The 16,134-nt window shown below is 40.2% G+C and overlaps 1 protein-coding gene across 1 annotated transcript in view; it reads left to right on the top strand.

The window, feature by feature from the left end:
* Nucleotides 1–16,134, top strand: part of alg13 (ALG13 UDP-N-acetylglucosaminyltransferase subunit) — a 65,862-nt gene that overhangs the window by 35,305 nt on the left and 14,423 nt on the right. Inside the window, exons 10-11 of the mRNA XM_060935031.1 lie at nucleotides 55–119; nucleotides 724–824. Of these exons, the coding sequence (XP_060791014.1) occupies nucleotides 55–119; nucleotides 724–824 (166 nt within the window). The remainder of the gene's footprint in view (nucleotides 1–54; nucleotides 120–723; nucleotides 825–16,134) is intronic.

Here is a 16,134-nt window from a genome sequence, read left to right as displayed (position 1 = left end):
ACTACAGTATGTGTTGCCTTCACTATTAAATAGGATGGTAATTTGGTGTTGCAGAACTCCAGAAGACTGATTATATGGTGTTTGCTGGCCGTCAGTATTTCTTGGGGGACAAGTGCCAGGTACAGTATGGCTGGGGTAACACTTTTTGAATCTTAGTTTTGCTGACTTTTTTTTTTTTTTTTAATTAGTCTTTTAATATGGTATATGTCCAAAAGTTTGTGGACACCTGACCACCACATCCATATCTAAACCTTCCCCAAACTATTGCCACAAAGTTGGTAGCACACAATTGTATAGAATCTATTTATATGTTATACCATTTTTAGTTTCCCTTCACTGGCACTAAAAGGGCCAAACTTTTTCCTACATGACACCCTTCACAATGTGGGGTCTATAACGACAGTTTTTTGAAGGTTGAAAAACTTCCAAAGGTTGGACGTTTGTGTCCTGCATGGAGCCCTGACCTCAACCCCACTGAACATGTTTGGGATGACTTGGAATGCCAACTTGTGCCAGACATCACTAATGCTCTTGTAGCTCACTGGGCAAATCCCCACAGCCATGTAGCAAAATCTAGTAGAAAGCTTTTCCAGAAGAGTGGATGTGTCATCATTGCAGCAAGGTCTCAACATAGAATGGGATGTAAAGTGGGTGTGGGGTGGTGGTCAGGTGTCCAGACTTTTGGCAAAATTTATGTTTTAATGCGCATTTTTGTCATTTTAGGTACGTTTGGATCCAAAAGGGAAGTACTACAATGCTTTCATCCAGGAGGTAGGAACTCATCCCAGTGCTGTGACCGTGTTTATTGAAGAGCTGGGTGAAAAGTGAGTTCTGCATAAACTCTCACGTTCTCATTTTTATGCGTCTAATTGAACAGTTCTTAGTATTAACCCTTAGAACCTGATGGGGACACACTGTCCATTCTCAGTTGAGTTGCTTCAGGAAGTTTTCATCACAATGCAGTGAAACAATTTCATGTGGTATTTGCATGACTGCCTTTTCAACGATGCTAGTTGCTTGTCTGACAGTGTTGGTGAGGAGGGAGGGGTAATTTTGAGTGAGTTTTGAATTTTGGTGAGGAGGGAGGGAAAATAAGAAACAATCAAAAAGTAATGTTTCAAAGCTGTTTATTAATTCTTCGTACTGCACAAACTAGCCCCATCCTTTTGGCTACCAGCGGAGCCAGCTGGTAGATCAGACTTTTGCCATAGCCGGTTGGCAAAACAGCGAAAATGTCCTCCTTGAAAAGGAATGAGTGGAGAGCCTCTTCCTGCTCATGTTTCAATGAAAACTCCAAGTCTAATTCTTCTAAAACTGATTCCAAAGCGGAGTCAAACGTGCGCTGTTCACTAGCCGTAGCCATCTTTCCTGTTGTGCTTTCTCCAGCGTCGCGCAGCTTTGTCGTCACTCCTGCAAAAGCCCGCCCAAAGAATCCAAACAAAAACCTTGCGTTGTGATTGGCGGGCACGATTTGATGCCCGGGGTGTTTTGTTGATATGGTGCGAGGCTAGACCCACTTGCAGGCAAAAAATATTTTTGGCCGCTAGGCGGGTGGGTCTAGTTTACTAGGCTACTTTTTGTGTGCTTCTCTGTGTCTCTGCTCGCAGCGTGCGGGTGGGGGAGGGGATGCTCGCTCTCTCTCACACACACACAGGAGGGAGGGGCTGCTCCCTCTCAGAGACGCAGGCTTGTAGCATCAAGGCACGTCACACATTCACACAGTACAGCTCAGCTCCTGTAACTGTGACTGCTACGCGCACTGCATCACACTCTCAATTTCCCACAGGGAATTGTTGGTTCTAGTATCTATGTAGTATGTATGTTTTTGTATTTTTTAAAAAAGTGGTTAAATGTTGTAAAAAGCAGTTTTAGAACTGTTGGACTGTGTGGAAAAAAAAAACCCATTACCCACTGTGATGAACTGTTTTGGTCACTTGAGGTGATTGTTCAGTCTTAGGAACGTATCCGGCACAAAGACTTAGATCTGTTTTATTGATTGGGACAATTAACTGGCCGTCAAATTTTAAATCATTGTTTTGGGAGAAGGAATTGGCAGTGAGGGGGGGTATTGGCAGTGAGAGGAGAAGGTATTGGCAGTGAGAAGAGTAAACGTCATTCCCTCCAGACAAGAAAATTACATCACTGTGTTCAGGAGACCCTTGTGGCGCTCAATGTGAAAGAGTTTTGTGAATATCTCCTTCTGTTTTCGTGTAAATCCCCGTTGTTTGGAGTGTGCACTCTGAGGAAAAACTGCCCTTTTTGTGTGCTTCTCTGTGTCTCTGCTTGCAGCGCAGAGACACAACTCTTAATCCCATCAGGTCAGGTGATCACCTGGACAAGGTATGTTTTTCACACTTTCCAACACCATTTTAAAACTACTTTTTACATCTTCATTTGTGGGTTTTTTGGTTTAAGTTTTACTTTGTCCAGTGTGTCTTGAAATTAACACTTTACTCAGTTCAGAGCCACAACTAACTGTTACACAATTACTCTAATTTTGCTCCAACTCCAAATTTTACTCTAAACTCAAAATAAAATGAATATTTTTGAGAAATACTTTTAACTCTGAAAAAAATTGCTCAGTCACTTTTTCCTATGTCTGCATGTACAACAACTGATATAAGAAATAATTTGCACTTCAGTTGATCTATGGCTGGATCGAGTCAAATGCCGCTTTTCCACTACAAACGCGGCTGAGCCGTGCCGTGCCGAGTCGAGCTGAGTCGGGCTGAGCGGGGCTGTTGGAGTTGCATTTCGACTACAACCGCGCTGAACCGTGCTGGCTGGAAGTGGGTGGACACATTGGGTGGAGTTAGCGAAAGTGGGTGGACGTCATGTGATGTCGTTAAGCAGCGCAAACAGTGACATCAGTGACAGTGGCGGAACAAGTCAGAGCCGGGCCGGGGCAAATGACCGGGCCCTTTATTAAAGCTTATCATAACATTTTAGGCTACAAAATGTCCGCAACTGCGGTGTTTACCAATTTCAACACTACCGGGTGCAACTATGTTATTTAGTACATCAAGTCCTTCAAACGAACATGTAACTCAGAAACAAAAAACATTAGGATACTGTACATGGCTCATAATAAAACATCAATAGCCTACTGCGCACATTATTTGAAGGGCATACGAATGAGCGCTCAGAGGTTGCAACGGTGACAGGAAGAGTCAGAAATAAAAGGAGGGCGGTGCAAACCTCACTGAATGCACAGTGTTTACCAATTTTAACACTACGGGGTGCAACTATGTTATTTTGTACATTAAGTCCTTCAAACGAACATGTAACTCAGAAACAAAAAAACATTCGGCGACATACTGTACATGGCTCATAATAAAACATCAATAGCCTACTGCGCGCATTATTTGAAGGGCATACGACGAGCCTTGCGCTCTGCGAACTCGTCCACGATGCTCTGTATGTCACTGATTCAGTGATCTTTTAAGCGGTAGTCTCACGACCCGAATAGTAAACAATAAACATGGAGAACATGGAGTCATTAGTGTTGCTGGTCTTGGTGCTGTGGCTTGTTGTCACCGACAACGCCAACAGATACTGGCAAGAGCGTATAGATGAGGCGAGGCGCATAAGGCTTCAGAAATTCTCGTAATTCGTAATTATTCTTCTTCCGGGTTTGCGGTGTTTACAGATCCCAGCGCGCTCGCGGGGCGTGTGAGAGCATGTGAGGACACTCCTCCTCACCAATCAGTGCACAGGGGAGTGTCTGCTCATGCCCCCAGCCTCACTCGGCTCGCTTTGGCTCGCTTCAGCCCCACTCCAAAACGGTGCGAGTTTTAGGGGCTAAGCAGGGCTGAAGCGAGCTGAGTCGTGCTGGTTTTTAGTAGTCGAAACGCGAGCCGTGTCGGGCTGAAGTGAGCTGAAGCGAGCTGAAGTGAGCTGAAAAAGGGTAGTGGAAAAGGGCCAAAAGTAAAAACAGGCACCGCTCATCAGTGTTACAATTCTCAAGCTCTGATTAACTATTGAAATTGAATTGCTGTTCTGAAACACCCACTGAGAAATGTGAAAGATCTCTGGTTGTAGGATGCTCTGTCTTACGGTATGTGAAATTGGTTAGGGCTTTAGGGGCACCAGCAGCTTTAGTTAGGTGTATACCAGGAGCTAGGGTGCTGGACATGGTAGGTAATCTTAGGGTCTTAGGCAAACATAGGAGCAGTCTTTGAAAACCTATGTGAATAACGATATACGCCTTTTGTCAGTCTGAGATTACCAAGGGTACCTTTTGTAGAGGTGTTATTACATTGCCTTTGCCAATTTTATGCTGGACCCATCCCAAAGGTGGTGTAGTTTACAGCAGGTTATGGTCGCTGAACTGCTGGTTGTTCAGGTGGTGCTCTGAAAACAATGTGGGCTTTATAAATAATTAGAATAGCTTTAAGGGCAAAGCTGGCCTGTTGGGGCAGGACAGTAGCCATCCCACTCGGGGAGGTGCTGCTCTTATTTCTTGCAGCATACTTCATGGTCTCAGAACAGGCCTAGTTAACTTGTGACCAACCAGGGCCAAGGCCAGGGAGCAGACGAACAGGCTAAAACAACTGCCTGCTTGCTGCACAGAGTCATGGAACCTGAAGGATTAGAGATTGTGTCTGTTCCCTGAGCTAGTTTATAATTTAAAAAAAAATTAACTAGTTCACCGAGCTCATTAAAAAAAAAACCAGTTTGTTCTAGTAAATGAATGAATATAAAATTAGATTTTTTTTGACTGTACAGCCATTGCCAGCACTTTTGACCTAAAGGTAGTACTGTTTTTAATATTAGATTTCTTGCATCTAAAGCACTAATTTTTAATGAACTTTTTACTGATGAGTTTAATGTCGGTACATGTTTATATTAAACATGGATTAAACCAAATGATTATGGAGCCTTGTATAAAGATGCATTTCCACAATTACTGGATACAATTTTATTGTATCCAGTAATTGTGCAGCTTTTATTTTATTAAACACCAGCCTTCTCTAAGTGGTAGCGGAAGAGGCATCACGGTTCTTTGATTATCGAGGTGTAACACACCTGGTTATAAATTCAATATTCTGAATGTTTCTGAACTTGCAGATTTCTTCTCTGACCTGGTTATTTCCTTAGACAAAGGCTTAGTTGGAGACTTGAGTATTCACTTCAATAACCCAGAAGACCCTCTGAAAACAGCATTTGTGTCCATTCTAGATTCAGTAGAGGTTAATCAGAACATAATAGGACCTACTCATAATGGTCACACTCTTGATCTAATGCGAACATTCAAGTTAAGTATAGAAAATAGTCACACTTCTACAGTCTGAAGCTACTTCGAATTATGTTGTTCAAATGTGTCTGAGCAATAATATGCACCTTGTCATGCTACTGTATTAAACACCCATTCATGTCGACTCCTTCACAAAGTTTTATAAATAGTCTGAGTTGTCAATTTGGCTCACAGTCAGACCCCCACAGAACTTGAGCAGGCAACTGAATGCTTACTCAACGTTCAATGATAATTTAGATAATGTAGTTCCACTTTTAAAAGAAAAATGATTAGAGAAACTAGCACCCTGGTATAACAGTTGCACTCCCACCTTAAAACAGACCACTTGAAAATTAGAATGTAATGACATCAAACAAAATTGGTAGTATCCCAGTGAGCATTGAAGGAGAGCCTCCTGAAGTATAAAAAAAGCTCTTAGTGCTACTACATCAATGTATTTCTCCACCCTAATAGAGAATAACAAAAATAATTCTATTTAATACTGTAGCAAACCAAACTAGGAGTAAGACCCTCCCCATAGGCACATGCACACCTGAAATGAATAGTAACAATGACTTCATGGATTCCCCCATGACAGAATTGAAAGTGTCTGACAATTTAAGGTCTGACAATTTAAGTAGACCTTTAGTTAACAATATAACTATCAGAAATTGAACTAACTTCATTCATTTCCACATCAAAATGAACTTGTGTACTCAATCCCTTACCTACATGACTCTTCAAACAGATTATACCAGAAGCAATTGAACCACTTCTGAAAGAATAATCACTTCTTCCCTTATGGACCCAAATCCTTTAAACTAGCAGTTATCAAACCCCTGATTTAAAAAAAAAAAAACAAAAAACCTGACCTCGACCTCAGTCAGCTGTCCAATTATAGGCCAATATCACACCTCCCATTTATCTTCCCTAGAAAAAGCTGTGGTACAGCACTTATGCTTGTATCTCCATAGGAATAACATCCATGAAATGTATTGGTCAGGATTGAGACCTCCTCATACCATGGACAGCACTGGTTGAAGTAGTAATTGACCTACTGTTGGCATCTTATCAGGGCTGTGTCTCCCTGCTTGTACTGCTTGATGACGTTGCAGCTTTTGATACCAATGAGCATCCCATTCTCCTTGATGGATGAGAGAACCTGGGAGTCAAGGGAACAGCCCTCTCCTGGATCAGGTCTTCTTTAACTGCTTGTTATTAGCTTGTTGATTGTAAATGGGGTGGGGTTTTTTTTTGTTTGTTTGTTTTTTTGCCCCTTCCCCCCTTCAAGACATACTTCAAGTTTGGTGTTCCTCAAGAGTTTGTCTTGGGCCCACTGCCTCCCCCCCCCCCTTTATTTATTTATAAAAATAAATAAAAGAGAGAGAATGCAGGAAAAACTAGTTCAAGCTTTTGCCACCTCTAGGTTGGATTATTATAATGGCTTACTGTCTGGATGTTCCAGTGTAATAAACAAGCTGCAGTTAGTTCAAAATGCAGCAGCAAGAATCCTTACTAGAAGATATGGCCCCATCACCCCTATCTTATTGACATTTGCATTGGTTCCCAATCAAATTTTGCATTGATTATGCAAAATTTTTATTTTTTTTTTAGGTGAACTACTATTCACCTATAAAGTGAACTTCTGGTTCTTTATGACCTGCCATGCCTACATAGATCAAAAGGTGCTGGCTATCTGTTGGTATCTCATATAGTGAAGGCTACATCAGGGGCAGAGCCTTTTCTTGTGTTTTCAACCTAGACTGAAACTATCTTTTTAGTCAAGCCTTTTGGTAAGGTGGGGTTAAATTAGGTAAAGGAGTAGATCTGGATCTATGGATGCTGTCGTATGTTCACTTAAGTCTGTTGACTGTGAAGTGGCTGGCTGCTTTATGTCCCAAGGCTCCCTCATGTCTCTTACTTCTGGCTCTCCCTTTTAGTTATGCTGCTTGCACTCTGTAAAATGCATTCTGTTGTTCTCCATTAGGTGACACCTGACATAGTTGGCAACCTGTTTTGGTGTGGGTTTCCCCCCCTCTGTCGAGTTACATGCCAGTGATTCTGGCCTCTTCTGCTCTTTAGACCTGCCTGATCCTAATGCCCTACGTTTGGCTGGAGTCTCATTGCATTGCTCCTGTGGAGGATGGTCCCATGTGGACAGTCGAAAGATGCATTTGGATGGTTCTGGACACTTAGTTTTGCTGTGATGGCTGAAGACAACGGTCATAACTTTAGGACTGCAGTTGTCATGAACAATTGATCATTTCAATGAAATACAGTGAACCCTCGCTATAACGCGGTTCATCTTTCGCGGCTTCGCTGTTTCGCGGATTTTTTTTTTTTTTTTTTTACAGTGCATTGTGTTCAGAACACTGAACTTCAGCGAGTGGCACAAGAATGGGACCCGTTGATGTGTTGCTCGTTACAGTTTTCAAATATAATCGAAGGTGGCATGTCTGTTTACAAGAATCTTCTTGCCCAGAAGAAAAAAGAGTGCCAACAACTACCCATAACTATGTTCTTCTCTCGGAAAAAGACACCTGCACCACAGCCTTCAGCAGAAAATGACGCTACAGCGGAGCGGAGTCAGGACAAAGAGGCACAGTCAGAGGGACTGTGAAATACGCGAGTCGCAATGTGTCTAACCTCGTATTCATTATTAAAAATATTATTTTACAGTATTATTACAGTATTATTATTTTAAAAGTATTAAAAACTGTCATAGTTATTTGCAAGAACGTTTTTTTTTATTCCTTAAACAAATGCTTTACATTTGTATTGTATAATAGTTGTAAAAAAATTAAGTTGACTATTTCACGGATTTCGCCTATCGCGGGTCCTTTTTGGAACGTAACCCCCGCGATAAACGAGGGTTCACTGTACTTCATACTAAAACTATGTATTGAATTTCTTGGTTGTACAATTGTTTTGAGAGTATATAAAAGTTATAGAAGCAAGTTATTTATAATCATGCTAGGTCACCCAAATGATGATCGGTTCCCTTTTGAGTCTGGTTCCTCTCAGGGTTTGTCATTGGAGGGAGTTTTTCCTTGCCACAGACTTGCTCATCAGGGATAAATTTTATTAAGGATAAAATGAACTTGTGTTTCTATAAAGCTGCTTTGTGACTGACTGTTAAAAGCACTATACAATTAAACTTGACTTTTATGGCTTTTCCAAGTCTACAAAGCACATGTAAGTTGGCAAACTCCCATGCACCTTCCGGTACCTTTGTGAGGGTAAAGGGCCTAAAAGTTAGAGAAGCAGCTTTGGGACCAAGAGGTTGCAAGTTCAATTCCCTGGACCAGCAGGAAGAATGTGGAGGGGGAGTGAATGACCAGCACTCTCTTTCTCTACATCTATGATTTTGAAGTGCCCTTGAGCAAGGCACCCAACCCCCAACAAGCTCCCTAGGCACTGAAGTGCTGCCAGGCTCTGGGCTCCACTGGTCTGGGGATGTTTTCTGCTTCAGATGTATTAAATGCAGAAGAATTATTTCACTGTGCTCTAATGTACATGTGACAGCCTTAAAATTCCTTTTAAAAAAAAATCTGACGTTTTCAGTACGAGGATGAAAACTGCATTCATTTTGAATCTGTGGTTCAACTAACGGGCTCCTCTCCAGCACCCTGGTGTAGACCCTTCCTAGGGAAGCTGAGGTGTCACTTCTTAAAAAGTGGGACCACTTACCCTAGTCTGGCACTTTAAGCACTGTTCCTGACCCTCCCACAATGTTGAAAAGGCATGTCAACCAAGATACCCCCACAACATCCAGAGCCTTAAATTCTGGGTGGACCTCATCCGCCCTGGGACACTGCCACTGAATTGGGATGGGTTTTTTGCACGCGCACACACACACTAATATATATATATATATATATATATATATATATATATATATATATATATATATATATATATATCCACCCACCTCTGTGACCTCAAAGCTAGTGAGGGGTCTGCAACTAAAATTGCAAAAAATCCAGAAATCAACCCTCCTCCCCTTCTGGGGTCTAGATAATTGGATGTGTACCAATACGGGCTCATGCTTTTTACCAGACTAAATCAGTTTAACGTTTTTATTGTACAAAGTTGCTTTTGTAGCAATCTGAAGTCTTTAACATAAACTGGCAAAAATACAATGCCTATGCTGGACAAACATGAAAAAAAAGTGTGGAAAAAAAATTTGCCCTTGTATTTGCATAGGCCTGCATTCCTTTTATCCATGATGCAACATCCTCAAAGGAAAACCTAGTGCTCTTTTAGGTTGAACGGAGCTTAACAAACACTTGGATTGAAGCAAAAACTTCTTGGTAAAAGTAACAAGAAATGATTTTCATAGGTTCAGTAGCCTATTGTCTGTAGGTCTACTTCCATAATTCAGTGGGAGAAATTGCCTTTAGTATTTTGAACCTTGGGAGGAATGGGGTCAGTGCCATTTTCAAACTGGCATGTAAATCTTCATCGATCATTCTTGAATGGCATTTGGTCTTAGTGTTGAGTGCTGATTTGCAACTTTTTTTTTTTTTTTTTTAATAGCCAAGTAAGTCTTCCCCTCTTGTGTGTATTGTAAGTGTTATGATGCCCAAGATGTCCTCACAGAAATCTTTCCTTCCTGCATGGTAAAATCTCACGGAAACCAGAATCTGTGCATTGTCTCGAATATCAGTCAAGTACGAAAGCTATGCAAGGTGTACTTTTTAATAGCAGCAGTGAGCTGGGACCGAAGATCCTCTGCCAATATTTCCATGTGCATTGTGGCTAGGGGGGACTTGTCTGTTCATGTCTTCCATCGAGAAGTGTTTTGGACACAGTGTTCATGCATTCTTTAATGATAGCAGAGATGCCTACTAGTACGGATTGGTCGTATTTTGTACGGAAAAGTTACGTAAATACGATGTTACGGCAAACAGTGTTATTCTGTACAGAATTATTATAAAGTCTTAAATTCCAGTGAGTTGTTTTTAAATGTCCAAGCGACTTTTTCAATCCATGCGTGATTCACAGCTATTTATTTATTTTTACGACAACCGCACATGCTGTGTGTGACATGCGCAGATTCCGCACATGCTGTGTGTGACATGCGCAGATTCCGCACATTTGTTCGCGCTATTTTCGATACGGTAGAATGGCCGTGCATTACACTCAGTCAAAAGGGCAATGGATACGTGCACTGCAAACTGTGTAGAACTGACATTAACATAACTCATGGTGGTCGCGATGACTGACTGCACGCGGCATGTCAACTACAAAAAAAAACATATGGAGTATGCTGAAATGATGAGTCAGGCAGAAAGTAAATCTGGGGGTATCCAGCAGTTTTTTACGAAATCTGTGGATGAAAAGACACAGAACGTGACACGTGCTGAAGCGGTGATGGTTGACCTATGCTTGGAGTTGAACTTGCCAATTAGTGCCATGAAATGTGAGTTAAACTTATTCAGTTTCTTTTTACATGTATGATTTTTATTCACTGAAATATCAAACACTGGCTTTAATTTAATTTAATTTCTTTAATTCAAAGTCTTTTCAGTGTTGCAAGTACAAATGTGAAACAGAATTTTATGATTAGTGCTGTTGGGATTGTGGCAAAAAATTGATCATTCCACTGTTTTAAATACAATTATAAATGTCATTTTATTCAGTGTCTCTTCTGAAACATTATGCTGAAGTATTTATATAATGGGACATTAAGATAACAATGTCAGACTCTTTGGCATGAAATAAGAATTTTTTTTTTTTAATTTTATTAGAATCCGTTAACAGGTAGAACATTTTGCCAGGCAATATAATATAATACTTTTGAGGAGTTACATTCAATACCAATGATTGGTAGTCAACCGTAATGTCTGCAAACAGGGAACACTATTGTATTTATAAAAATGTGATATATTGTATGCACTAGAAATTTGTTGAGTGGAAAGTCAGTTGAGATGGCTGCTCACGATTTGTTTATTCAGTTCACACAAAACAGTTCTTTTTAATAATTAAAATGTTAAACATATTGGTATATATACCTCTTTATAATGGAAATGCGCATAAATTAATGTTACTGAAAGTCATTCCAAAATACTGAAAAATGTTTTCAAGAATACTGAAACTCAAAATTTGGAGTAGGCATCTCTGTGATAGTCCCATTAGTAAAGGGTTTATGTTGTCCCCAAATCCACTCAGTGCACACTCGTATGTCCGCTTTTATGCAGGGGAGGAATATGAGAGAGAGAGAGAGAGAGAGAGAGAGGACCTGCATAGATCATCCGTGCTGGGATTTAAGCTCATTTTCCATGTCCTTACCTCTGACTACAGGCCTCGACATTTAACTTTTAAACCCATTTGCCCTGAGGGGCAAAGTGGGGGTAAATGTCCACTTGTCCCCGATGTTGAGTACTATTTTTTTTTTTTTTTTTTTTTTTTTTAAAGGAAAACCATAGAATAGTTGTGAATTGCAACATTAAATGATCCCACATTGAGTTGAAGTTTGGTTATTGGTTACTTTTTGTTTGTAATGGACAATTTTTTTTTTTTTTTTTTATCCAAAATAGTTTTTCCTGCCTTAGTCGATTTATTTCCATTTCGCATGCAGCTGTTGTAAAGTTCTGTGTGTTTATGTAGAACTCTGACTATAGGTTCATTACTTGATCATGTACAAATCATAAAATATAAATCTAATATGAAGATTTAGGCGCTGTCTAAAAGCGGAGCTCCCATCTGTTTCTGGGTTGTAGAATTTTCTCATCATAGCCAGCCTCTCGTTTTATTTTATTTCTTTACCGACTAACACTGGCCATTAGGCGGTGTATGACTGGCAATTACTATAGACCCCTTCACAGTAAACGTCATTCATTCGTAAGAGGAAATTGCGCGCGCAGCCTGGACCCAAAAAAGACTCAGTGACTGTAGAGACGAGAAGAAATATTTGGAAGAAATGCCTAGTTGTTGTGTTGTCGGGTGTCAGAATTGTAGCAGTGATGGGGTTAAAATGTACAGAATTCCAGCAGGATCTCACCCATTCCAAAAAAATCGCCGACGTCTATGGCTACAAGCCATCAAACGTGTAGACTGGGATGAAAGCACCATCAAAAATGCGCGGGTTTGCAGCGCCCACTTCATCACAGGTAAGATCAGGCTATTTATTAAATCTTTCTTTTTTTTTATTCTTTCTAGTCTGTTTATTGATGTAGCAAAATACTTTGGTAATGTCTGTCTGATTAGCTGGGTCATAGTTACACAATGTAATGAATATTGTTAGCATGTTAACTTAGCTTTGCATGCAATTTTGTTTTTAGGAGAGGGCTCGCTTGACTCAAGCAGTCCAGATTTTGTGCCATCATTATTTGAGTATGCCGAAAATCACAATTTTAAAGCAAGGATGGAAAGGTAAAATTGTGTGCCCTCACTCTAAATGCCAACTTGCGTTGACTGCTCTAACCTAGCTCCCGCCCCGTTCAGTTTCATTTCTGGTCTCTGCCTCTCGCTTTTTACGCAGCTCTGATTTCTCTTAGCTGCACTCTTTATCATTCCTTTCATGCCATTACCTCCTGCAAATTGCTGTTTAGTGTTGGTATTTGCTGTTGTAGCTAAAGCCACATTGCCATCACATCACTGGCATAATTTGATTAAAACAAAATGAATATGAATGTCCCATTGTTAATCAAGTTGTAGTCTCGCTGTAACCAGAATGTTGATGGCAGGCTACTTTTGTAAATAGTTTTTTTTTTTTTTGAATTTGATATTTTTTGTAAATAGTATGACTGCCTTCAGGTATCAGAGGAAAATGAGGAGGGAACTAACATCGTCCGTCCACTCTTTAATTAAATGCGGATCCGGTAGGCGATGTCCACTTGTTAGAGTTAACTTATTTATGTAGCATTCTCGATCTTGTAATGACAATTGTTTTGCATAATCTGACAGCTCATAATGCCGGTCTATAGGCAGCGCCATTGTTTAAGTGCAGGCTGCGCGCGCATCCTGGCAACGGTCGGTTTGTTTACAAACATGCGAAGGGGTCTATAACACTGGTATGGTGGAGGCACGCACAGGACTGAAATGATCAGAAAACAACTTGATGGGTTTCTTTATGTATCCACACACAGGCCTATGGGGCTCTGTTCCACTATAACAAAGTTTGTATGAAGAATAAAATAGGGTGCTAAGACTTTTGAACAGTATGGTGTTTGAGATTTTTTTTTGAGGGGGGGTTATCCACCTCTAGATTTATATTTATAAAAAAAAAAAAGCGCTGCGTCATGACAGACAGGATCATGTTTGTGTTTAAAATTGTGTAGGTTGTGGGTGTTTTTATACAGACCTGGCAACCTGTAACTGAATCAGCACAGTCAGCCTGTTTGGACATGGTGCAGGGTTTTTTTTTTGTTTGTTTGTTTGTTTTTTAATATATAAATAAACTTAGAGGTGGATGAGATTTAAAAACAAAACAAAAAACCAATATAAATATTTTGCATAGGACTGTGTTCCTCTGATGATAAACAAAGCTCCAGCTCTCTCTGCTCTTAATCTGTTCTTTCAGGATTTTACACGTCGCTCCTTGTTGAGGGTGGTTTTTTTTTTTTTATATCATTACATTACACAATGGTGCTTGAAAGTTTGTGAACCCTTTAGAATTTTCTATATTTCTGCATAAATATGACCTAAAACATAATCAGATTTTCACACAAGTCCTAAAAGTAGATAAAGAGAAACCAGTTAAACAAATGAGACAAATTATACTTGGTCATTTATTTACTAAGGAAAATAATCCAATATGACACATCTGTGAGTGGCAAAACTATGTGAACTTCTGGGATTAGCAGTTAATTTGAAGGTGAAATTAGAGTCCGGTGTTTTCAATCAATGGGATGAAAATCAGGTGTGAGTCGGCGCCCTGTTTTATTTAAAGAACAGGGATCTATCAAAGTCTGATCTTCACAACACATGTTTGTGGAAATGTATTATGCCACGAACAAAGGAGATTTCTGAGGACCTCAGAAAAAGCGTTGTTGATGCTTATCAGGCTGGAAAAGGTTACAAAACCATCTGTAAAGAGTTTGGACTCCACCAATCCACAGTCAGACAGATTGTGTACAAATGGAGGAAATTCAAGACCATTGTTACCCTCCCTAGGAGTGGTCGACCAACAAAGATCACTCCAAAAGCAAGGCATGCAATAGTCACAAAGGACCCCAGGGTAACTTCTAAGCAACTGAAGGCCTCTCTCACATTGGTTAATGTTCATGAGTCCACCATCAGGAGAACACTGAGCGACAAATGGTGTGCATGGCAGGGTTGTAAGGAGAAAGCCACTGCACTCCAAAAAGAACATTGCTGCTCATCTGCAGTTTGCCAAAGGTCACTTGGACAAGCCAGAAGGCTATTGGAAAAATGTTTTGTGGATGGATGAGACCAAAATAGAACTTTTTTTGGTTTAAATGAGAAGTGTTATGTTTGGAGAAAGGAAAACACTGCATTCCAGCATAAGAACCTTATCCCATCTGTGAAACGTGGTGGTGGTAGTATCATGGTTTGGACCCGTTTTGCTGCATCTGGACCAGGACGGCTTGCCCTCATTGATGGAACAATGAATTTTGAATTATACCAGCGAATTCTAAAGGAAAATGTCAGGACATCTGTCCATGAACTGAATCTCAAGAGAAGGTGGGTCATGCAGCAAGACACTGACCCTAAGCACACAAGTCGTTCTACCAAAGAATGATTAAAGAAGAATAAAGTGAATGTTTTGGAATGGCCAAGTCAAAGTCCTGACCTTAATCCAATCGAAATGTTGTGGAAGGACATGAAGCAAGCAGTTCATGTGAGGAAACCCATCATCCCAGAGTTGAAGCTGTTCTGTACGGAGGAATGGGCTAAAATTCCTCCAAGCCAGTGTGCAGGACTGATCAACAGCTACCGGAAACGTTTAGATGCAGTTATTGCTGCACAAGAGGGTCACACCAGATACTGAAAACAAAGGTTCACATACTTTTGCCACTCACAGATATGTAATATTGGATCATTTTCCTCAATAAATAAATGACCAAGTTTAATATGTTTGTCTCATTTGTTTAACTGGGTTCTCTTTATCTACTTTTAAGACTTGTGTGAAAATCTGATGTTTTAGGTCATTAATGCAGAAATATAGAAAATTCTCAAGGGTTCACGAACTTTCAAGTGTGTGTGTATGTATGTGTGTGCATGCACGTGTGCGTGCCAGAGTTGTTTTGAAACCAATCTGGGTTTTCTGTGTCAAATAAGGAGCTTCACCTTTAAGAAAATCAAACTTTCATGAAGGAGCTGACTCAAATGCGAGCAGGGGAAAAAATAAATAAAATGAGCTAATTAAGCAAACCCTTCCATCCTCACTTCTGCTTTTTTTGTAAAATACATTTTAAATACAATCGTGAATCTCCTGGAGTTTTCAGGCTGAGCTCCTCTTATATTTAACCACTCATTTCCTTGTTCTTGAAGCATTTGCTTCTATTCATTTTTTTTTTTTTATTATTGTGGGGAGACAGTAATGCATTTTATTTATTTCTCTGCTTGAACAAGCAAAAACGGCACAAAAATTAACCATGTTGAAGACAGATTAAGCCTTGCTTGCTTGAGACTGTGTCTGTCTGACCCTGGCTGTAATTATCACGTGACGTCATGCACAAGGGGTCTATAAACAGTACGTGTACCATACTACAACAGTGGGGGTATATAAAATAACTTGCAAAGCAGTAAATGAAACTGAGACTAAGAAAACAGCCCAGATGTAATGGTGGATACATAGTGAGGGACGCTTTTAGAAACTGAAATGAAGGCTCAAAAAGCCTAATTTTTGTGGTGTTAGTTGGTAATATGCTCATTCAAACTTGCCCGGTCAGGCATTTCGGGGACATATCCCACTTGCCCGAATGTGT

Source organism: Neoarius graeffei, chromosome 12 (genome assembly GCF_027579695.1).
Source record: "Neoarius graeffei isolate fNeoGra1 chromosome 12, fNeoGra1.pri, whole genome shotgun sequence".
Classification (NCBI taxonomy): Eukaryota; Metazoa; Chordata; class Actinopteri; order Siluriformes; family Ariidae; genus Neoarius; species Neoarius graeffei.
Note: the sequence above shows the minus strand (reverse complement) of the source record. Positions and strands in the feature narration are given on the sequence as shown.